The 21,322-nt window shown below is 51.0% G+C and overlaps 3 protein-coding genes and 1 non-coding gene across 7 annotated transcripts; 3 read left to right on the forward strand and 1 right to left on the reverse strand.

The window, feature by feature from the left end:
• The first annotated feature begins 4,805 nt into the window (after positions 1 to 4,805).
• Positions 4,806 to 12,673, forward strand: SLC18A1 (solute carrier family 18 member A1). Its single transcript, XM_065659418.1, has 14 exons — positions 4,806 to 6,266; positions 6,845 to 6,903; positions 7,162 to 7,245; positions 7,482 to 7,574; positions 7,824 to 7,913; positions 8,868 to 8,911; positions 9,044 to 9,104; positions 9,224 to 9,319; positions 11,031 to 11,109; positions 11,222 to 11,273; positions 11,445 to 11,508; positions 11,606 to 11,725; positions 11,937 to 12,070; positions 12,158 to 12,673. The coding sequence occupies exons 1-14, from the start codon at positions 5,545 to 5,547 to the stop codon at positions 12,269 to 12,271; spliced, it is 1,812 nt and encodes a 603-aa protein (XP_065515490.1). The 5' UTR covers positions 4,806 to 5,544; the 3' UTR covers positions 12,272 to 12,673.
• On the reverse strand, positions 5,258 to 20,964 carry TTI2 (TELO2 interacting protein 2). Of its 4 annotated transcripts, XR_010608163.1 has the most exons (10): positions 20,136 to 20,964; positions 19,687 to 19,873; positions 19,476 to 19,568; positions 18,907 to 19,091; positions 18,675 to 18,818; positions 17,972 to 18,134; positions 17,588 to 17,669; positions 10,272 to 10,330; positions 9,452 to 9,764; positions 5,258 to 7,900 (listed from the first exon to the last, which is right to left on the reverse strand). XR_010608163.1 is itself a non-coding variant. In XM_065659409.1 (8 exons), the coding sequence occupies exons 1-7, from the start codon at positions 20,765 to 20,767 to the stop codon at positions 17,589 to 17,591; spliced, it is 1,485 nt and encodes a 494-aa protein (XP_065515481.1). In that variant the 5' UTR covers positions 20,768 to 20,964; the 3' UTR covers positions 5,258 to 7,900; position 17,588. The 4 variants fall into 4 exon arrangements, 1 of the variants encoding a protein (XP_065515481.1); XR_010608164.1 differs by lacking the exon at positions 10,272 to 10,330; XR_010608165.1 differs by lacking the exon at positions 9,452 to 9,764.
• Positions 14,149 to 17,566, forward strand: MAK16 (MAK16 homolog). Its single transcript, XM_065659410.1, has 10 exons — positions 14,149 to 14,228; positions 14,629 to 14,678; positions 14,929 to 15,038; positions 15,146 to 15,210; positions 15,331 to 15,482; positions 15,770 to 15,824; positions 15,910 to 15,984; positions 16,299 to 16,406; positions 16,645 to 16,701; positions 16,962 to 17,566. Exons 1-10 carry the CDS (start codon positions 14,214 to 14,216, stop codon positions 17,148 to 17,150), a joined length of 876 nt encoding a protein of 291 aa, XP_065515482.1. The 5' UTR covers positions 14,149 to 14,213; the 3' UTR covers positions 17,151 to 17,566.
• Positions 20,965 to 21,212: 248 nt separating the features above from the next.
• LOC136003642 (small nucleolar RNA U13) lies at positions 21,213 to 21,309 on the forward strand. Its single transcript, XR_010608166.1, has one exon. It is a non-coding gene; the product is annotated as a small nucleolar RNA U13 (small nucleolar RNA).
• Positions 21,310 to 21,322: the final 13 nt, after the last annotated feature.

Consider the following 21,322-nt stretch of genomic DNA (forward strand, 5'->3'; position numbering starts at 1 on the left):
GGAAGAGAAAAGGAAAGGAAGGGAAAAGGGAAAAGGGAAGGGGAAGAGGAAAAGGAAAGGAAAAGGGAAGGGGAAAGGGGAAGAGGAAGGGGAAGGAAAAGGGAAAGGAAAAGGAAAAGGGAATAGAAAACAGGTGAATAGGAAAGAAAAAAGTAAATGGAAGACAAAGGGAGGGAGGAAAGGGAGGGGAAGGGAAGGGAAGGAAAGGAAAGGGGAAAGGAAAGGAAAGGAAAGGAAAGGAAAGGAAAGGAAAGGAAAGGAAAGGAAAGGAAAGGAAAGGAAAGGAAAGGAAAGGAAAGGAAAGGAAAGGAAAGGAAAGGAAAGGAAAGGAAAGGGAAAAGGGAGGGGGAAAGGGAACACGAAAGGAAAGGAGGAAAAGAAGAGGAAAAGAAAAAGAAAAGGAAAAAGGGAAAGGGAAGAGGAAGAGAAAAGGAAAGGAAAGGGAAAAGGGAAAAGGGAAGGGGAAAGGGGAAGAGGAAGGGGAAGGAAAAGGGAAATGAAAAGGGAATGGAAAACAGGTGAATAGGAAAGAAAAAAGTAAAGGGAAGACAAAGGGAGGAAGGAAAGGAGGAAGAAAGGGAAAAGGAAAGGAAGGGAAAGAAGGGAAGGAAGGGAGGAAGGGAAAAGGAAAGGAAGGGAAAGAAGGGAAGGAAGGAAGGAAGGAAGGAAGGAAGGAAGGAAGGAAGGAAGGAAGGAAGGAAGGGAAGGAAGGAAGGAAATGAAGGAAGGGAAGGAAGGAAGGAAGGAAGGGAAGGGGGGAAGGAGGGAGGGAGGGAGGGAGGAAGCAAAAGGATGAAGCTAAACAACGAATGCTTTGGCAGAAGGGTTCAATGCCTGAGGATTCCTTCTGCCACCCAAGCAAAGCAGAGCCCTGGCCCCCTGCCCATGCACCCCCAGCCCTGGGTGTCCCACAGGCTCCAAGTGTGTCCCCACACACAGCCCAGCCGTGTTCTCAGGGGTCTGATTCATCCAGCACCAGTGCTTTGATCTGGGAGTGTAACGGAGACTGCTTCGGGTAGATAGGAGATAAGGAATAAGGCAGGAACTGGAAATGAGGCAGGGGCGCCCATTGAATCATCCCCCTTGTGCTGCTGCTGCACACTCAGACATCAAGGGCTTACAATTGTTTGAAGGACAGAACAAGAGCTGCCTTAAACCTTTAATTTAATATAAAATAGACAGTGGGTTATCTATAAATACCTTTTCCCATTAAACATTAGTCTGTCAACCTTTGATTTCCATACTAGTTATGTATCATTCATAGAATCATAGAATAGTTAAGGTTGCAAAGGACCTTAAGATCATCCAGTTCCAACCCCCCTGCCATGGGCAGGGACATCTCACACTCAGCCATGCTTGTTCTCCTCCTGCTTCCCAGTGAAATGGAATTATTTGATGTTCCAAACCAATCTTCTCTCTCCTTCCACGTTAAAAGTAGAAATGCTTTGGGGAAATACGTTCTCAAGGAGCTATTGGCAATTCTGAGCTGGTTTGGAGGCTACAAAGTGCCAAGGACTGGTGAGACTGACAGAAAGAGCAAACAATGACACAAGGAACTGTTTGGAGAAGGATGGAGCAAACCCAATAAATAACCCCCAGACAAAGGGCAATGCTGTCGAGTGGATTAAGCACCAAACAGGGAGGTTTTGGCCAGGTTTCAGCTCTCTTTCTAAGGCAACGTGACCTTGAGCACATTACCCAGAGCTCCTGTTTGTTAAGAGTCAACAGGACTGAACAAAGTGTGAGCTTTACAGCTTTTACAACTACTTTACCTGTAGGGACAGGCCAAGGGGAATGGCTTGAACCTGCCAGAGGGGAGACTGAGATGAGCTCTTAGGCAGAAGCTCTTCCCTGTGAGGGTGCTGAGGCGCTGGCACAGGGTGCCCAGAGAAGCTGTGGCTGCCCCATCCCTGGCAGTGCTCAAGGCCAGGTTGGACACAGGGGCTTGGAGCAAGCTGCTCCAGTGGAAGGGGTCCCTGCCCGTGGCAGGGGTTGGAGCTGGATGAGCTTTAAGGTCCCTTCATCCCAAACCATTCCATGATTCCACGGCGGAGGAATATCAGCAAAGAGTGACTTTAACCTCCGGTTCTCCAAGTGCCCATTCAAATCTGTGTGTGCTCCCTCAGCCCCAGGCTGGCAGTGTCTCATCTAGGAGCCATTTGTCCCATGCTTCTTTTGGGCACACAGGAGCCTTAGCTGCACAGGGGATGCATTTCCCTGCACTGCTGAGGTGAGGGAACAGCAGTGAACAACCTCCCCCAGTGGATCCTGCTCTCAGCTGAATCCATAGGAACCGAAATCAGCTCCAGGGCTGGCACAGGGGCCGCTGCCAGCCCTTTTTCAGGCCCACATCCTATGCTGGGCCTTCAGTCCTCTCATAACACAAGTAATATTCACTGTGTTTTACTATCTCAGTCTGGCCAGAAAGAAAACTGCAGTGATTTCTTATTCTCTTTACCCTGCAGGGTTCTTTAAAGAAGAAATCCAAACATTTATAATGGTATAAGGAAACCACAGCTCAGGGAGAACTGCCTGGGAAAAGCTGCCACACTCATGGAAATGCTCCCAGAGCACACATGAGTAAGCTTTCCCATCCTCTGTGCACAACAAGAGCCATGACACTGCAATCTCCTTCAGCTGCCACGTGAAACATGTCCTGACCTTGGGGCCTAAAGATGACAGTAACAGTAGGAATGGAAATAAGAAATAGAGATAGAAATAAGAAATTGAAATAGAAATAGTAATAGCCATCATATTAATAATAACAAATGATGATTATAATAACAGTAATAATAATAGTAATAGTAATAAGAATAAAAATAAGAGGAAGAAGAGGAATAATAATAATAATAAAACAAAGAATAAGATGAAGACGATGAAGAAGAAGAAGACAAAGAAGAAGAAGAGGAGGAAGAAGAAGAAGAGGAAGAGGAATGATATTAATAATAATAATAATAATATGAAGACGAAGAAGATGAAGAAGAAGAGGAATGATATAATAATAAGAAGACGATGAAGAAGACAAAGAAGAAGAAGAAGACAAAGAAGAGGAATTAATAATAATAACAAGAAGATGAAGAAGAGGAAGAAGAAGACAAGAGGAAGAAGAAAACAAAGAAGAGGAAGAAGAAGAGGAAGAAGAAGAGGAAGAATAAGAACTCTCTCCACATGCTCCTTCTCACCTGAAGGAGAATCCGAATTCTTTTCCACCCAGAGCCCAAGGTACAGCTGAGCACTTCTGAGCTCCCTCAGTAGATGGCAATGCTGCACTGCTCATCCTCGGTCTGCTTTGTGGCTGTTGAGAAAGCCATTTCCAGGCCTAGACATCCAATTCTCAGCTCATCGAGTATATTTAAAGGCTTCAACTTCGGCTCTAATGCACACCCAGGGAACTCCTTGGTAGGATGTACTCATCTCACGTTATTGGCAATGGGTTTTGATCATGCAGAAGCCAGACAAATGGCCTCAGTGGCAGATTTACATCGCAACAGAGAAAGGGAGAATATGTCGAGGATTTATGCTCTTTCTCTGCAGTGAATCTCCATCTCCTGAATGAATGATGGCATCGGTTCTGCTTTAAAGAAAGAAATCACGGAGCAAAATGTCAAAAGTTTAAGAAAACAGAAATGATGGGAGAAAAGAGATCACCTTGTAAATGGCATTTGCAGCACCTCACCTGTGCAGGGATATCATTTCCCATGCAGCTTTACTGCCCTTGTTAGTCCAAGAAATATCTCCTTGTCCCTGGAGACAAAGCAGGCAGCACCACAGCACAGGGAAAGGCTGTGGACAAGTGCCAGCATCCTTCTGTGGGGAGGAGGCAAGGGCAGAACGTAGATGTGGAGGGACCACAACCTGTTGATACCCAGACGGAGGTGAGATTGCCCCATAACTCCCCAAAATCAGGGAGCAGATCAGTGCATTCCAGCCTTACAAATACCTCCATCCACTAGGAACACTTATCATCACTCTTAGCATTATGGAAACGCTGATCTACATCGTGGACTATGCAAAATCAGCTTCTCAGCACCCCATGAGACCCAGGGATGTAAAGATTTCACCAGCTCAACCCAGTGAACACACACATATGGCTCATGGTGATGTAAAGACTCTATACACGTAGGAGTAGAGGAGTTGGAATGAGGGCAGCTGTACCAAGGACAAGCAGCAATAGAATGGCCATCAGACACCGGAGAGTAGTCCAAGACCTAGACTCTTACGTATTTCCCAGGGCCATATAATAATACCAGCCCAGTGATGAAGCCAATCACTGACCCCCATAAACACCCTCCAATGGGGCAGAGCAGATTTCCTCCATGGAGAAGAGGGATGAGCAGCCCCAGGGTACTGTGTTTGGTGTGCTCAGAGCCAGGCAAGAGTTAAGGTGCTCAGAGAGAGATAAGCATTGATGAAAGCCTGGAGATCAGGTGCCTCTGTGCAGACAAATGCTCCTGCCTTTCTCCTCCCAGCCCACCCCACTGCCCTGCTCTGACGCAGAGGGAGCTGCAGGGCTGAATGGAGCTTGTTTGAGGTTCCAATTAAATCTCCATGGAAAAAGGGACACTCATATCCTCTTCTGATAGAAGGTAATCATAAACCCTCGGGGAGCTGCAGAGCACATCACCTCCTGCAGCAGCAGCCAGCTCCTCGCACCAACATGGGCTGCAGGGTAAGAGCCTTTTCCACACCAATAGGTTTGTGTTGGGAAGGGAACAGGGGCTTGAGAGGTAAGGGCTCCATTATCTACATGTATTTATTGTCTGTGCTTCCTTACTCCTTATTTCTCTCTATTAATTTATACATAGATCTCTTCTCTTGCATTAATTCTACTTGGTATTTACTGGTACTTGGAGGTACAGTAAGAAACAACCCCTGTTTCCCAACTTAGTGACTTGTGTGGCACTCATACTTGATGACAGAGGGTTTGGAGCGTTTGCTTTCCTTCAGGAAAACACGATTAATATCATTGCCTGGGATTTCAGGAAACCAGGATTATTGGGAAGAATGATACTTCAGACTCAGCTCCATTCATTTGCCACTTAGCCTCTGAAGTGCCCAAGAGCTATAAGAGTGTAACTGGCTGATTGTTTGCTTTGTTTAGAGCAAGTTTCTGATTGATATTTGCAGTGTGGCCAAGCAAGCAATCTTCTCTCAGCCCCTCTGAAGCTCTGATCTTAATCACATACATTCGGCTTTTAAGCCCTGTATCTTGCCACGCCATTTCAATTAGGTCAAATGAAAAGACATGCAAGGCAAATGAATTTCCTTGGAGACCAAATTTAATCTCTGAAGAACAAACATGGAATAGAAGATGTAGAGCTTACCACAGATAAGCTACCGGCTTCGTCTGTGCTTTGAGTCTTCGGGAGAAGACTTAAATGATGCCTTGAAGCAGGTACAAGATGTGTCGGGAGAGTGGAAACGGGTTCGAACACACTCCATTTAAATGCAGGCTTGATAAACCCACTGCCTGTTAGCAAAGCTGGTGGTCCCAGCTCCTCAGGAACAGCACCCAGATGCAAGACTTTGGAAGCTGCTTCCTCAATGGAGAAGCCAACAGCATCGGGAGGTTGTAACCTGGAGCCTTTTCTTCCAAGGTTATTGGACATCTTCATCCCTAAGGACCAGGATCCAGCCCTGGCCATGCCGCCGGCTGCGGAGCACATGCCCTGGCGCTGGCTGGCAGCAGCGAGGGCATCCCGGAGGCTGGTGCTGGTGGTGGTGTTCGTGGCGCTGCTGCTGGACAACATGCTGCTGACCGTCGTGGGTACGGCGCTGATGCTGGTCTCTGCTGGGCGCTGGGAGCCTTCAGGACCACCAATGTGTGGCCAGAACCCTTCAGTTCTGAGTGCTGAGCCAGGAAATGGAGTCAAATCACTAATTCCTTCCCTGTTTGCTTTTCCAGTACCGATCATCCCCACCTTCCTCTATGCAACAGAATATGAAGGCGCCAACAGCTCCACTGCCCCAGCTCAGGCTGGAACAGCTCCTCCAGCCCTGAAAGCTCCTCCTTTCTCCTCCATGTTCTCCTATTTTGACAACACCACGGTGACTGTCTTGGTCTCCACCAGCGCACTGGAGCTGGTGAATGCGATGGAAAGCAGCATCCCACCAGAGACCACTGCGAGCATCCCACCATCACCCAGCAGCTGCCCTAATGGTGAGGAGTTCCTCGCCAAGGAAAACACCCGTGTGGGGCTGCTGTTTGCCTCCAAGGCTCTGGTACAGCTGATGGTGAACCCAGCCGTGGGTCTCCTGACCAACAGGTAGGGCAGAAACCTGGGTTTGTACCTTCAGGCTCAGCCTGCTGATGAAATCGGCTTTAGCTGAGCTTAAAGGTCTGTGCTGCCCAAGTGCAGCCCCTGCAAGCGTGGGATTACAGAACTGGTGGGTAGAATAGCAAGGGGGGTATATGTGCATTAAAACAAGCATGGGGTTTACCTATTCTAAAAGCCTACAAGTTGATATTACAACATGAGTCTCCTCGCACGAGGACAGATGCTATTTAATACCAGTAACCACCACATAAGCAACGATTCCCACTTTGCTATGGATATAATGTTTTCTGCCCATGGTTTTTCTTTGCCTTTGCCTCTATCAGACACATGAGAGCTGAGCCGGGCTCGTGCGCATGTGTTCTGGGTGGGTTGATGAGTTGGCAAAACCAAGCCATGTCTCTGGGTGAGCTTTATGGGAGGACACTGGATGCTTCCTTGAACAGCCCTCATAGGCACATCCGCATGTTTAGGAGTTGCTCACCTGCCCACAGAGGCTGGGCAGCAAGACCATATCTTGGGCTGGAATGAAGAATCCTCCTTGAGATGCCTCTTTTCCCCCTCTCTAGGATAGGATACCACATCCCCATGTTCATCGGGTTCGTCACCATGTTCCTCTCTACAGTCAGTGAGTATTGCCCTTCTGTCTGCCCTTCACAGCCAGCAGCACAGGAGGGAACACACTGCTCTGTGCCTGCACCACTGTCCCCATGCAGGGGAAACGAGTGAGAGCAGAGCAACCGGTCCCAGAAATGGGTGACAAGAAAGGACAAGCATCCCTCTGCCCCCTCCAGCACCCAAACCGGTGCAAGCCAAGGCCGCTCTTACAGGGTTTTAATGCTCACCCCACAGCTCTGCCTGACCCATGTCTCCCCTTCCTCTGCAGTGTTTGCCTTCTCAGGCACCTACACCCTGCTGCTCATCGCCCGAGCCCTCCAAGGCATTGGGTCATCGTTTTCATCGGTCGCAGGTACAAGTTTTAGCTACCCCTTAGTCTCTGTGTTGGCTCCTCTTGTCTGGGTTGTCATCATCTCAGGAACGGTCAGCAGCACAGGCACACTGAGTGCCTTCTTTGGCTTCAAACCCATCCTCACTGCGCCCGCCTGGAGCAGACAGATCCCCCCCAAAACCCAGGCTGCTTTCAGAGGAGCCCCATCGCTGTGGTACCAGCCATGCTCATGTGGCCTCTGCTTCCTCTGCTCCCAGGCTTGGGCATGCTGGCCAGCGTGTACACGGACGACTCTGAGAGGGGCAACGCGATGGGCATCGCTCTTGGAGGCTTGGCCTTGGGTGTGCTGAGTAAGGAAACCTTGCTCCCAATGGGGTTGACTTCAACAGCATCTCCACAGCTTTGCATGGCTGTGCCCCTTCCCTGGCCTGTCCTCCTCTCTCCTTTGCTCATTCTCCATGGGCACTTCCCATGGGATCTGACACCTTCCCACCACCTACTGGCTAGGAGGCAGGAGCTGAGCACTGCTGGGATGCTTGGATGCAGAGGGTAATGGGGATGGTGGCAGTGCTGCTGTGTGACGAACCTTTCTCTTGCAGTCGGGGCCCCCTTCGGCAGTGTGATGTATGAATTCGTGGGGAAGTCATCTCCCTTCCTGGTCCTGGCATTCCTCGCCCTGTTGGATGGAGGTGAGAAGCCAAACGGTTAAATCCTACCCCCCAAAAAATGTGAAGAGATTTAAATGTGGATGCTTCAGGGAGAATCTCACAGGGCTTGTGTGAAGGAAGAGGCACATTAATACAGAGGTGACAGCAGCAGCACTGGTTATTCTGGCACCGCTAAATCAGATGTTTTCTGCCACCAGATGGTTGACATAGAGTAAGAATTAGTCCCTCATTACTTAATAGACCCCTTGATTGCATTAATGGCTTGAATAGCACATAGAATCATAGAATGGTTTGGGGTGGAAAGGACCTTAACATCATCCAGTTCCAACCGCCTGCCATGGGCAGGGACACCTCACTTTAGACCATGTCACCCAAGGCTCTTTTTGGGAATAGCCCACTTGCCTGCAGCCTCTTCACCACAACCCAGAGGAATCAGGCTTTGCCAGCATAAATGGTGACCCTCGATCTTTCTCCATAGCCACTGCTATGAGAGACAGCAGAAACACGCATTTTTAGTGGGAAGCATTAAGCTAATTCAATTATAGTCACAGTTACCATCCTTGCCTCGATGTAGCGCAAGGTATCTTTAATGAAGCATGTAAGAGCTCTTGGAAAACGAAGCGTAGGTGCAATACATGTGAAACTTCCTTTCTAAAGCCTATTCTTTTCCACATTGAACTCCTGCCATGCTCTAGTGGTGGCTCCCCAGCCTGCAGAGACCATTGGCGTAACTGCTCCATGGGCTGACAAAGCACTTCTGACACGGCCCACGTTAGGGAGTTCTGCTGCTCCCTCCTATGGGAGCAGGGCTGGGAGCCACCTCTCCCCCTTCAGTGATGCTCCCAAACACAGTTGCTGTATCCCCATGGAGTTCTGTTGATGGAAGGGGTCGGGCTGAAGGAAAAGCAATAGGGAAATGTGGATTGGAGCGATGCTGCCTCCAGAAACATGCTAACATCCATGTTTGCTTCCCAGCTCTGCAGCTCTGCACACTGCAGCCCTCCAAGATCTCCCCTGAGGTGAGTCCATGGGTGAGCTGGTGATGTGAATGAAGTGGAGGGGAGCATGCACCCATGAATTCCATGTATTCCATGTATTCCCCATGGATACACATGCAGCTCTGAGCTTAAACCCCCTTTGCCATCCTGCAGAGCACCAGAGGCACACCAGTGCTCACCCTGCTGCGAGACCCCTACATCCTGGTTGCTGCAGGTAAAGCTGGGTATCAGCACACACTGTGCCCCTCGTGACTGAAGAAATCCCTTTGTGCTGCTTGAAACAGCAGCAAAAAGTGGCTGAAACAGAGTGTTTCTCCCTTTTCTCCCCATCAGGAGCCCTCTGCTTCTCCAACATGGGGGTAGCCATGCTGGAGCCCACCTTGCCCATCTGGATGATGCAGACCATGTGCTCCCCAAAGTGGCAGCTAGGTAGGTGCTGTGCTTTGCAGCCTCCATCCTGCTTAATATCATTTAGCTAGAACGGGTCCTGCTTTAGCACTGTGAGGTGGATTGAATAATCTCTTCCATCATCCTACAAGAGAAGAAAACATATGCCCTCACCCGCATCGAATGAGTGATCCCAGGCTGCGTGTTGCTCCAACTGCAGCTGGAAATGTCCTTAGTGGTAGCTCTACAATGTGCTTTTCTCTATTACTGGAAAAATGGTCTGGAATCAGCCTCCCCACAAGAGCAATAACGGTGGAAGAAAGGCTGTTCCATGCACAGGAAGCCTGTCGAATCCTGTCTTCTGCAGGGGTGATAATGGTATCGTGCTGGGCTGAAATCATGGCAGGCAGATGGGTTTTGCAGAGGCAGCTCGGAGTAAAACAAGGCAGCAGGCAAGACAGGCTGGTGCGTGCTAATTACCAACTGCCTAGAAAATAGGATACAGAGATAACGTTGTGTTTGCTATAGAAATAAGAACTAATTGTTATCAAACCCAATTGGCTGAGGGATGACACAGGGGTGCCTCAGGCTGCAATCAGAGCCCAAATTGAATTGCAACCCGGGAGCAGGAGGGCTGAGCGAGCTTCTAATCGAGTTATCCTCTAGGCAGGCAGGAGCATCCATCCTGATAAGAGCCTGTGATGCTTCTTAAGAACCAGGGATTGAGCAAGGATGGACGAGGGCAGAGCAGGATCCCAGAGATACTGAGAGTGGGGAGAAGGGCCAGCAGAGCTGCCTGGTAACCACAGATGTCACAGACCAAGAGGGCTGCCCCTGTCACCACTGAGCCCAAGGGGAAGCTTTGAGGTGACTTAGCAGCACCCAGAGGTCAGCAGACAGCAAAGAAAACCCCATATACATACACTAGAGTTTGAGGTAGCAGAGACTTGAGAGCAGTTTGGATTCAGACACAGCCCAACTGCACTTCACCCACCTCATGAACTCAAGGGGCTTCTTTATGTGGATGCTTCAATTCAATTCACTCCTGTAATACTGGAGAAAAACAACCAGAAGAGCTTGGAGTAAATCTGCAGGATTAACTGTGTGCTGTAGCGGCTAAAGAGAGGCGAGAAGATGAAACATAAATCATGTGTTTCAATGAGGAAGTTGTTCTTGGTGAAATGGAGCTGATCAGGTTTATTTATAGTCGCAGGGAGAGTATATTAAAAACAAACAAGTGGTAAATCAGCAAACAGTGCAAATATTGAGCTTTGACTGCATCATGAGCCCCCAGCTTTTTACTTAAGCACTTATTTAATTCCTCTTTCTTTAGTAAATGAAAAGCCAAAAGCAAGAGGAAATGGGGAAGAAGAAGAAACTACGACACAGGAGAGGATGAGCTTATTAAAGCAGTGGGGATGAAAGAGTCCTGCCCTTAGCTCCTGTTTGTGGGTGAAGCACTGCACCTCTGCGTGCCTCAGTTTCCCTCCACACCATCAAAAGCAAATGCATACTTTATGCCTCTTTCTTCATAGAGGGACCCCCACCCTTCTACAGGGCACAGAGTGATGGGAAAGGGAGCAATGGCAGTGGAGGACACAGGAAAGCACCACTGCAGGGACTGGCTCCCATAGGGATTGCCTTGCCTGGCCCATGACATTCTCCAAATGAGAGAGGCAGTTAATGGAGGGTTTTGCACATCCCCTGTATTCCCTTGGGGATAACACTCTGGATTATCCTTTTTCTCTCTCAGGGATGGCATTCCTCCCTGCCAGTGTATCCTACCTCATTGGCACCAACCTCTTTGGGATTCTGGCTAACAGAATAGGCCGGTAAGTGGAATGCCAGAGATTTCAGCTCAGCCCAAGCCTGTGCTTTCAGCACGAATCATGCTCACGGAGCTGTGCACACTGAGAACATCTCCTAACTGAGACCTCATTGCAGGTGGCTGTGCTCCCTGATCGGCATGGCTGTGGTGGGAATCAGCCTCCTTTGTGTAAGTAAGATGATTTTGAGACCCTTCTGCAAGAAGAATCAGCAGAGGCAGCATGGGTGATGGTGCTGACATAGGGTTACACACCTGGCAGATGCTCAGGGGTTGCACTGTGTTACACCTCACACAGCTCTCCTGCCCTCATCCCTTCATCCTTTCTCTTTCCTCTCAAAGGTACCTCTGGCCAAGACAATTTATGGCCTCATTGCCCCAAACAGCGGGCTTGGCTTTGCCATAGGTAAGCTGCTGTGGTCAGGCTGTGTGACACGGCTCAAACACAGCTCTCACCACTCGGAGGGGGCAAGGGCTGATCAGGTCCTTCTTGCTTTGGGTAGGCATGGTGGACTCCTCAATGATGCCCATCATGGGCTACCTCGTGGACCTTCGCCACATCTCCATCTACGGCAACGTCTATGCCATAGCTGATGTCGCCTTCTGCATGGGCTTTGCGATCGGTATGGAGGAACTCTTACTCACAGGATGAGATGCTTACTCAGTGTGTACCTCACTCGGTTGACCGCTCCCTTTCCTCCACCCAGCGTTCACTGCAAGCAACCAGCACAGAATCCACAACCCGGTCACCGTAGACCCATAGAAACCCTCTAAACTGGAAATGCACCTTTTGCTCTCTGTCATCCTAAGTCCTTTCTGGTTATAAACTTGCAGGCCCATCCACAGGCGGTGCGATCGCACACGCTATCGGCTTCCCCTGGCTGATGGTCATCATTGGTGTCATCAACATTGCCTACGCTCCTCTGTGCTGGTACCTGCGCAACCCCCCCGCTAAAGAGGAGAAGATTGTGAGTTTAAGTACATTTAATTCTTGTTAACTACTCAGATTAATCTCCAGTGTTACTGAACCATTATTTCTCTTCTCCTCTACCCAGGCAATCTTAAGCCAGGAGTGCCCCATGCAAACCAAAAGCTACACGGCCCAGAAAACCCTGCGTGATTTCCCTCTCACAGATGATAGCGATGTGGAGGTAGAACATGCGGAATAGCACACGCAAGGATGCACGCCCTGTTTTGAAGCTAATATTATGGTTATAGAACATGGATGTGTCAGCACCCAGGAATAACCCAAGGCTTCTGGACACAGGCTGTGTCACTGACCTGTTCTCTTAGCCAAGCAACCCAGACCAGGGAGCAGAGGCTTGGGATTTGGAGGCTCTATTTGATTAGTTAAGCTACTCAATTGCTCTGTGACTTGTAGGCAAGTTGACCCAAACTCAACATATCTCATCTGTACATCAAAAGTTATGAAGACGAGGAGAATCCTATCACCCTGTCTGCCAGAGTAATGTTGTCTCAGGCATGGCGTGTCAATAGTATTGACATCTCCTCTTGATGAGTGCAGTGGTATTTGTTAATGCCTTTAAATAGAATCCCAGACTGGTTTGGGTTGGAAGGGACCTTAAAGCTCATCCAGCTCCAACCCCTGCCACGGGCAGGGACCCCTTCCACTGGAGCAGCTTGCTCCAAGCCCCTGTGTCCAACCTGGCCTTGAGCACTGCCAGGGATGGGGCAGCCACAGCTTCTCTGGGCACCCTGTGCCAGCGCCTCAGCACCCTCACAGGGAAGAGCTTCTGCCTAAGAGCTCAGCTCAGTCTCCCCTCAGGCAGGTTCAAGCCATTCCCCTTGGCCTGTCCCTACAGGCCCTTGTCCAAAGCCCTTCAATAAAAATGTCACTGTGCTGCTAACATGCTCCTTGTTTCTTTGAAGACAGCTAAACAAATGCCCATTGCTATCTCGCTATAGCTTCATGTGTTGTGCTGTTGATGTGTAACTTACAGCTGCTTGTGTGTCGTTTCCAACATGCATCCAATTAGTTATGTGAAGTAATCCAGGCAGAAATAAGGCTGGAAAGAGTTTTAGCCTCTTAGACACAAACTCAGCCGACAAAGCTGGTTGAATCACTTGTGATTATAAGTGACTAACAGAGGGGTTTTAAAACACCTGCCTCTCAGCTGAGATGGGGCAATGGGCTGTGCTTGGGATCCAACCTGCAGGGAGAAGTACAATAGGTTTAATTACCCTGCTGCAATTTCCTGGTCACAGGTTTAGAAATGGAGCGCTGCACTGTTAACAGTGGAGTTTAATGGTCTGTAGAAGTATGTTCTAGTAAGTTAATTCCGTAAGTATCTGAGAAATTCCTGTGATCTTCCCTTTTCCAGCAACACCTCAACCTCACAACTTGTCTTCTCCCAGTTCCTATAAGCTCGTTTCAGCCTGGAATGAGCACTTGTGTCATGTACAGCCACTCCACTAGCCAGAAAGAACAGCAGCATAATGCAGATGCATTTGCCAGCAAGGAAACAGGAGGGTAATAACAACCCATCAACATTTGGTACCTTATGACTCATTTCGAAAGGGCACAAATGGCTGTTGGCAGTGTGTAGTGCCCCACATCCATGCTGGGATGCCCTGGAACCCCTCCAGCTGCCAGCACCGGGGTAACAACGGATCCTTAAGCCCTGCATGGGATGAGAGGCACACCTCTCCGCTGTTCCAGCTGCCACAGAGGTGGCGAATGAATTAATTGAATTAATGAATCATAAACCAACTGCAATGCAATTAATTAACTAATTAATCCAAACGACACTAATGCGAGTTTCTCTGCTCTGAGTGAAACGTTTTGCCCCAAACAGCAGAACTTTTTTACCCACCCTGCTGAAAACCCCTCATTTCAATGGGGAGTGCAGCAGGAGCGACAGGAACACGCACAAAGCAACGGGCAAGGCTCCTATCGCGACCGATCACGACAGCATCTCAGCTCCGGGTACCACTGATACAGCCCCCCACCACCCCGCCCGCAAGACGTCATCACACCCAGGCCCCGCCCCTCCCCTTAGACCCCGCCCCTTCTTTCTCGTTCTCGCGAGATTTCATCTGGCCCTGCCCCTTCCGACTATGGCGGCGCGGTAGCCCGGCGACACCAACACCATGCACTCGGACGACGTGAGTCCGCGGGTTGATTCGGTCCGGTCCGCACCCCGCCAGCCAGCCGCGCCGCAGCCAATCAGCGCCCGCCCCGCCGCTGAGTCGGTTGCGTCCGGCTGGGGCGTACATTACCCCCCTCCCCACCGCGCTAAAGCACCACGTGGCGAGGAGGCTCCCCCCGGTCCCCAACCGGGGCGTGTTATGGGGAGCAGTTACATGGGGAGGCTGTAAATGGGAAGAGGGCAGCACACGTCACCCCTCCCCGCGGTTCTTGTTCCTCAGTGGGGTGCAGAGAGCCCCAACAATTGTGGGTGCCCCCCCCCTTAGAGCCTCACGGAGGTGCTGCAGGAGCCAGGGGTGTATAAAGGGACCTGGGTCAGTGATGTCGGGGTGTGACACCCGCTGTTTGTCCTCGCAGGTTGTCTGGGACACGCTGGGAAACAGGCAGTTCTGCTCCTACAAGATCACGTGAGTTTTGGGGGGACAAAGTTGGGTGCCTCTCTGCATAGAATCACAGAATGGTTTGGGTTGGAAAGGACCTTAAGATCATACAGTTCCAACCCCCTGCCATGGGCAGGGATGCCTCACACTGGACCATGGCACCCAAGGCTCTGTCTTTGACAGTGGCAGGGATGGAGCACTTACCACTGTTCACAAAGGTAGGGGTGTTGGGATGCTCCCAACCCTTCCCCTTCATTCTCCCCTGTCATCTTTGCAGGACAAAAACCCAGAACTTCTGCCGCAATGAGTACAACCTGACAGGGCTGTGCAACCGCTCCTCCTGCCCGCTGGCCAACAGCCAGTATGCCACCATCAGAGAGGAGAAAGGTGAGAAGGGCAATACTGTCTACCCGAGGGCACCCCGGCCCCCAGCACACCTTCCCTGTCCGGGCTGCATAGTGTCTCTGCCAGCATCACATTGCTCTCTTCTCCAGGTCGGTGTTACCTGTACATGAAGACAATAGAGCGGGCGGCTTTTCCTCGTCGCCTATGGGAGAGGGTGAGCTAATGGGAGTGGGTTGTGTACCAAGAGGCAGCTGAAGGCAGGGGGTGATGGGCCAGATACATCCCCACATTGTTGCCACTCCATAGCCCAACTCTTTCCCTTTCCCCACGCCAGGTCCTGCTCAACAAGAACTATGAGAAAGCACTGGAGGAGATCGATGAGAACCTCATCTATTGGCCACGGTTCATCCGACACAAGTGCAAGCAGCGCTTCACCAAGATCACCCAGTACCTCATCCGCATCAGGAAGCTGACACTCAAGCGACAGTAAGTGACAGAACTAAGAGTGATCATGGTGTGATTTATCAAGATGTTGCCTGTCCTCTCAGCCCCTCTCTCTCCCCGCTGCATTTGGCTGTTCTGAGGCTTTGCCAGGCTCATACAGGGACCTGGCCAAAGTGGATTTAACTGCAGCATAGTCCAAGTCCACTTAACCCAGCTGCAGCTACACTTCTAATGATGTAAATGCTGGTTGTTGGCCTTAATGAGCGTTTACTCATCTGCTACAAAAGAGGTGGACAGATGCACTAACTAGCACTTGATGTTCCTTGTAGGAGGAAGCTTGTTCCTCTACGCAGGAAGATTGAGAGGCGGGAGAAGAGAAGAGAGGTAAAGCCACTTTTTCATCATGTCACGTCTATAGCTTTTGTTCCACACGTCAGACAACTGACACAGCTCCTCTCTGCTCCGTTAGGAGAAAGCCCTGGTTGCTGCTCAGCTGGATAATGCCATTGAGAAGGAATTACTGGAAAGGCTGAAGCAGGATACGGTAAGGATCAGCAGCTCCGACTGCCCGCGGGCCTGCAGGGAAGGACACGGTCCTTGGTGTGGAAGGGAATCACCACCCCTATGGGAGGGGTAGTAGATGACAGCACGCTGCCCTGCTTTGAGTGGCTTTGTAACAGGACTTGCTTCCCCCCAAAACAGAGCCAACCATCTTTTGTACAGGAGCATGTCCTTCAGAATTAGGGAAGGGGCTGAACCCCACACTCACCTGCGTTTGACACAGACCCATAGGTGACCCTCCCACCCATGGCTGACTTCCTCCTGTGACTTACAGAAAATCCGCTTATTCCTTTTCAGTACGGAGACATTTACAACTTCCCCATCCATGCCTTTGACAAAGCTCTGCAACAGCAAGATGCAGAAAGTGAGAGCGAGTCCGATGCAGAGAAGGAAGAAGATGACGAGGTAACACTTTGAGCCACAGCACCACAGCTAATCCTTCCCTGAGCTGGTGCAGCACCACCAGCTCACTGACATGCCAGGCACTGGAGTGTGAATGATGGGGTGAGAGGAAGAAATTAAGAGAGGTGAACTAAGAAAAGTGTGTGTACAGGCGGTGGCCTTGATGGCTCTTCTGTTGCTAGTCACGACACTGCACTGTGCTCAGCATGGAGGCATTAGCTTCTGACTTTGTGTCTTGCAGGACATGGATAAAAGAGAGTTTGTGGAAGGAGATGACAGTGACCTCAGTGACTTTGAGGTAAGCGAACCACCAGCTATAAAGTGTCAGGGCTAAGCTGTTTAAAATGAACCTCCTCCCTCTTGGTGTCTCTCGTGATGGGATAATCAGATTTGTGGAGCATAATGATACAGTCAGAGTGTGCTGGATCCACTATACCCCGGCTCCTCTGGCGAGACAGCTGGGAGCCAGGATTAGAAAATGGAATTGGATACCTAATTGTGCAGAAGGGAGGTTTAGTTACACAGCATGCTTTGATGTCACTCATCTTTCTTTCTCAGGACATGGATAAGTTAGAGACAAGTAGTGAAGAGGAGCAGGAAGTAGAGCAAGAAGTAGAGAAGAAAGCTTCTCACTCCAAATCTAAAGGGAAAACTCCCCTGAAAGGACCAGCCAGAAGAAAACGTCCCTACATTGAAATAGAGTATGAAAAAGAAACAGAGCCAGCCAGCAAAACAAAAGCAGCCTGACTCCTTCAACCTGCACTTTGTACCAAATGACAGGACCCTCCATCTGCCACCAGAACCCCTTCGAGCTTTTGCCACTCTACAGGACCCTTGATAATTGCTCCTTTTTCCATACTCCAGACTAATACTTTTCTTTAGGAAAAGAAGGGTTTTGGACTCGACTCCCCGCAGTTGCAGCCAGTTTGTGCTTACATGAAGCAGTTTTAAGAAAGACTTCACCTTCTCTACAACCAGACAAGGCTCAGCTTGAACTATGCACTCCAGGAAGGAACCTGGGCTGGGGGCACTGCTGCCTTGTTCTAAAGCTGTAGGTACGTGAGCACACAAGTGTACCTTCTTTGGGAGAGGTATGGGGCTAACAGAGGTGGGATGAGCAAGACAGCAACTTGAAATAAATAAAAGAGTTTACTGTCCAAAAAGGGGGTGAGCACTGATCACACCTCACGTGTTCTCTCGCACTTTTCTGATGCATTCCCGCACGCGGTTCTCCTCACAGCTGCTGTACACACCTTCCAGCAGGACCTGAAACGAGAGCAGCATCAGTTCCTAGTGCCTTGGCACACTCAGGTTTATGGTGTTATCAACCCTGTCCCAGCTATCTGTTGGAAGTGAGTTACACAAAGTATATAGAAATCAATTCACTTATCAGTCAAGCGCTAATGCTGCGGGGGGTGGAATCTTTCATATGCTTTCAATACACTGTATGCTGTATGTTATTGTATGCTTTTAATACACTGTTGGGCTGAGGAAGGAGGTAGAGGCTCTTGCATGGTGCTGCCCTTGCAAGGGATCAGAAATGAGGCAGTCCTGGGTCCCCAGCTCACCTTCACTTGCCCTTCAGAACAGCGATCCAGCAGGATAAGGCACTCAGTGGCCCCTTGGAGCAAGGCAGCTTTTACTGGCTCTGGTGTTGAAGCCTGGTCAGTGTGCACGTCCCAGAGCATCTTCAGCAGGGCTTTCAGGAGCACAGGGAGTCTGCATGGCATTCTGCAGAGGAAAACAGCAATTCCACCTTATTCCAAATCCTCTTTGCAAGCCAGGGGAAAGCATAGCCTTGCTTGGTAGTTCCTGGACACTTCAGGCAGGAGCTGCTAGCTGCCTTTATGTGTGGAGAAGGAGCTGCAGGACAACTGCTTGAGCAGTCAGGCTGAAGAAGCTGCCTCACTCAATGTGCCCACCAGAGGGAGGACAGACACAGGCCCTGAACACAGAGGTAGCCCTGGAATGGAGTATCAGGAATGCCTGCCATGGGGCAGCCCAATTCACAGCACAGGCCTTACTCTGCATATCTGCATTACACAGATTTAGTTTTCAGCCAAGACGATGCTTTTAGAATGGGCAGAAAACAGATCAGAAAGAGGACCCAGCTTAATTTTTCAGTGAGGTCATGCCAATGATTTCTCCCTGTGACAGATTCTCCTTTCAGATTTCAGGGCCTTTTCCTCAAGCAACAGAAACTTTGGATCTGAAAGGGTGACAGCATTCAGGATGTATCCTCTGTAGTGTCTTTCACGCCTAGTCAGGTACCTGGGCCAAGCATGCTCTATGGTGCACTGCAGCGTTTCCAGTATTCCCAGTCGGGCTTCTTCCTCAGGGGCATCAGAGACTTCCAGATACCCCAGGATAACTCGCTCCAGCCTCTTCAGGTGCTGCGCTATCAGGATGCCAAGGCTGCCAACATGAACAAACACACACTGAGGAGGGAGATGAATACCAAGGGCAAAGCAGGGCCCTGCAGGGCTGTGGGGGCTGCTCTCACCTCTGCACAAAGGCAGGCAGGGCCCTGGCGTAGACCCGCCGCAGCACGAGGTGATGCTCTGCCTCCATGTGGGTCAGAACCAGCTGCAGCACCTCATCCCAGTGAGTGGTTGGTCTGACCTGCTTCTGATGCCGCTGGGCTCTCTCCAGGACTGGCAGCAAGTCCAGCAGGCACAGCAGCACTGCCTGATCCAGTGAGAGACAGTAAATGTGGGCAATCCTGCTGATGTTCCCTCCAAAACACCAGGAAGCCCCAACCCCGCTGACCACCAACAGCTGCTGCCGTTCACCTGACAGACACAGCTACTTTTACTGCCCCTTTCCAGCCTTATTCAGCAAGGCTTCCACTTGGAAGTGGACAGGAGCAAGAGGTTTTCCCTCTACTTTGGTATTTCCCTGAGAGCTACTGAGTTACTCTGTCTCTTGGCTACAGGAATCAGCTGTTAACAGCCTGACTGGACTGTCTGCAAGCAAACAGGTGCTGCCTCCTTATGCTTTAAGCTGGCTGACCCTCATGGGACTGATACACAGTACTACAAGGCAGATTACAATGAAGTTCTGCTGCTGTACCTGGATGAGAGGGGCCTCTCGTGAATAGAGGTGGTTGTAAAGGGCATGGTACACAACCTGAGCCCTGTTGAACTGGCACAGATCAGCACCTGGCTGCCAACAGAGAATAAAATGTTATTCCTGTGCATCACATTCAGCACTCAGTTAACCCAGTAAAAGAGCCTTCCCAAAGCCTTGCACATGCTGTGCCTTAGGAACGCTGCCCCCTTACCACGTTCAGAACGATGTGATGCAGGCAGTGCACACCCAGGAGCTTGTTGTCCTCCTGGTAGTCGTCTGAGATGAGCAGTGCTGGGGGAAGCACCCGCTCCAGGTAATGGCTGAGCCAGGGCCGGGTGACATGAGGCAGTGTCCAGGAGAACACGTGCTTCGTGGCAGGGTTCCGCTTCCAAGTGTCTCTGGGAATACAAACTTCAGCTCAGCAAATGCTGGGGTTAATGAATGCTCACTGCTTACACATTTAGGCCTCTTGGCTGACAATAAGCTCCGATTCCAACCCCCCTTCAGTCACCAGGTGTTTGTAAAGCTCTAGCCCCGTATTCTTCATCCAGTTTAGTACCTCAACCACACAGATTCCCAAAAGCTTCCCGTATTTCCTACAAAGAGACCAGCCGAACACACCCCCCGCCATCACAGCCCCCCCCCCGCCTTCCTACTCACTTGGTTAACTCCTGTTTCAAGAGCCCCATCACCGCTGCAAACCTCCCTTCCTCATCTTCGCTCTTCCCCCGAAGGAATTCAGCCACAGACCCGCACCCTGCGGCCTGAACCAGCGACTCCAGCAGCTCCTGTGCCACCGACCGAGATGTCCCATTTGTCCAGGGCCTCTCCACGATATGTGTCGCAGCGAAGATGTAGATAGGCCCCACCACACGGCTCAGCATCGGGCCCACCACGGGGACACCCAGAGATTCCTGCGTCTTGGCAGCTTCCAGCTTCGCAAGGAGGTGCAGGAACACTGCCCCGACATCTGCGGCTCTCTCGGCCGCAGCCGCGCACACACCGTCCTTCCAGGGCAGATCCGCGGCCTCCTGCTCCTGCTCCGGGGGCGCTCCGTACCGCTTCAGCGCCAGCACCAACGCACCCAGCGTGGCGGGGCGCAGGCCCCCGAACAGCCACCGGCACCCCGCAGCCTCGATAAGCGCACGCAGGTCGCGGACCGCGCCGGCTTTCGGGGCACCGCCGGACAGGAGCTGCCCGAGCTGCAGCAGGACCTGTTCGGCCGCGGGGACAGCGGCGGGCGGCTGCGGCCCGTCCCGCCTCAGGGCTTGCACTAGGCCGCTGAGCTCCATAGCGTGACCCGCACCCCAAGGCCGCTTCCCGCACCTCAGAGCCGCTTACCCGCACTCCAGGGTGAGCGTTTAAAAGCCCCTTATAAGCACCGCTCACCCGCACCGGCACCGGACCGGGACCGGCACCGGCTCTCGGCACAGAGACCCCCGGAGCGCCGGCTTCAGCCACTGTCGCAAACTCCTACCCTTTGCCGTAAAGGTGGTGCGGATGGGGGCGTGGCGATGTGTGTATAAATTAGCATGGATAAATAAGCATAGATAAGCGCTCAAAGTGAGGTCGCGCAGCCAGAAAAAAAGGTGAAAGGAGGAGAATGAGGGTGGAAAGAGCGGGTGAGAAGGGGGCTGCTTCTATAAATGGGGGGAAGCATGGTCGGGACTCTTCTCTCGCCCTCAGCTGGGGGTGGGAGGCTCGGCGGTGGGGCTGGGCGCGGGGAGGTTCGGTTCGATCCTTCCGGTTCATAGCAAATGATGAATGGGAGCGGCACGCGGCTGCGTGACGTGTGCGCCCTGCTGTTACGACGTGGCACAGTTCCCTTCTGAGCTCCCGGGGGGTCG

The sequence above is a fragment of the Lathamus discolor genome, chromosome 22 (assembly GCF_037157495.1).
Source record: "Lathamus discolor isolate bLatDis1 chromosome 22, bLatDis1.hap1, whole genome shotgun sequence".
NCBI classification, from domain to species: domain Eukaryota; kingdom Metazoa; phylum Chordata; class Aves; order Psittaciformes; family Psittacidae; genus Lathamus; species Lathamus discolor.

Coding starts and splice junctions, on each gene's coding strand:
- TTI2 (XM_065659409.1), bottom strand. CDS start 20,767: ATGGAGCTCAGCGGCCTAGTGCAAGCCCTGAGGCGGGACGGGCCGCAG. Junction 18,819..18,906: donor CTGCCTGCCTTTGTGCAGAG/GTGAGAGCAGCC, acceptor TCATGTTGGCAG/CCTTGGCATCCTGATAGCGC. Junction 17,670..17,971: donor GTTCTGAAGGGCAAGTGAAG/GTGAGCTGGGGA, acceptor CTCTCGTTTCAG/GTCCTGCTGGAAGGTGTGTA.
- MAK16 (XM_065659410.1), top strand. Junction 15,039..15,145: donor CACCATCAGAGAGGAGAAAG/GTGAGAAGGGCA, acceptor TCTCTTCTCCAG/GTCGGTGTTACCTGTACATG. Junction 15,825..15,909: donor GGCGGGAGAAGAGAAGAGAG/GTAAAGCCACTT, acceptor CTGCTCCGTTAG/GAGAAAGCCCTGGTTGCTGC.
- SLC18A1 (XM_065659418.1), top strand. CDS start 5,545: ATGGAGAAGCCAACAGCATCGGGAGGTTGTAACCTGGAGCCTTTTCTT. Junction 7,246..7,481: donor ATCGTTTTCATCGGTCGCAG/GTACAAGTTTTA, acceptor CTCTGCTCCCAG/GCTTGGGCATGCTGGCCAGC. Junction 7,575..7,823: donor CTTGGCCTTGGGTGTGCTGA/GTAAGGAAACCT, acceptor TTTCTCTTGCAG/TCGGGGCCCCCTTCGGCAGT.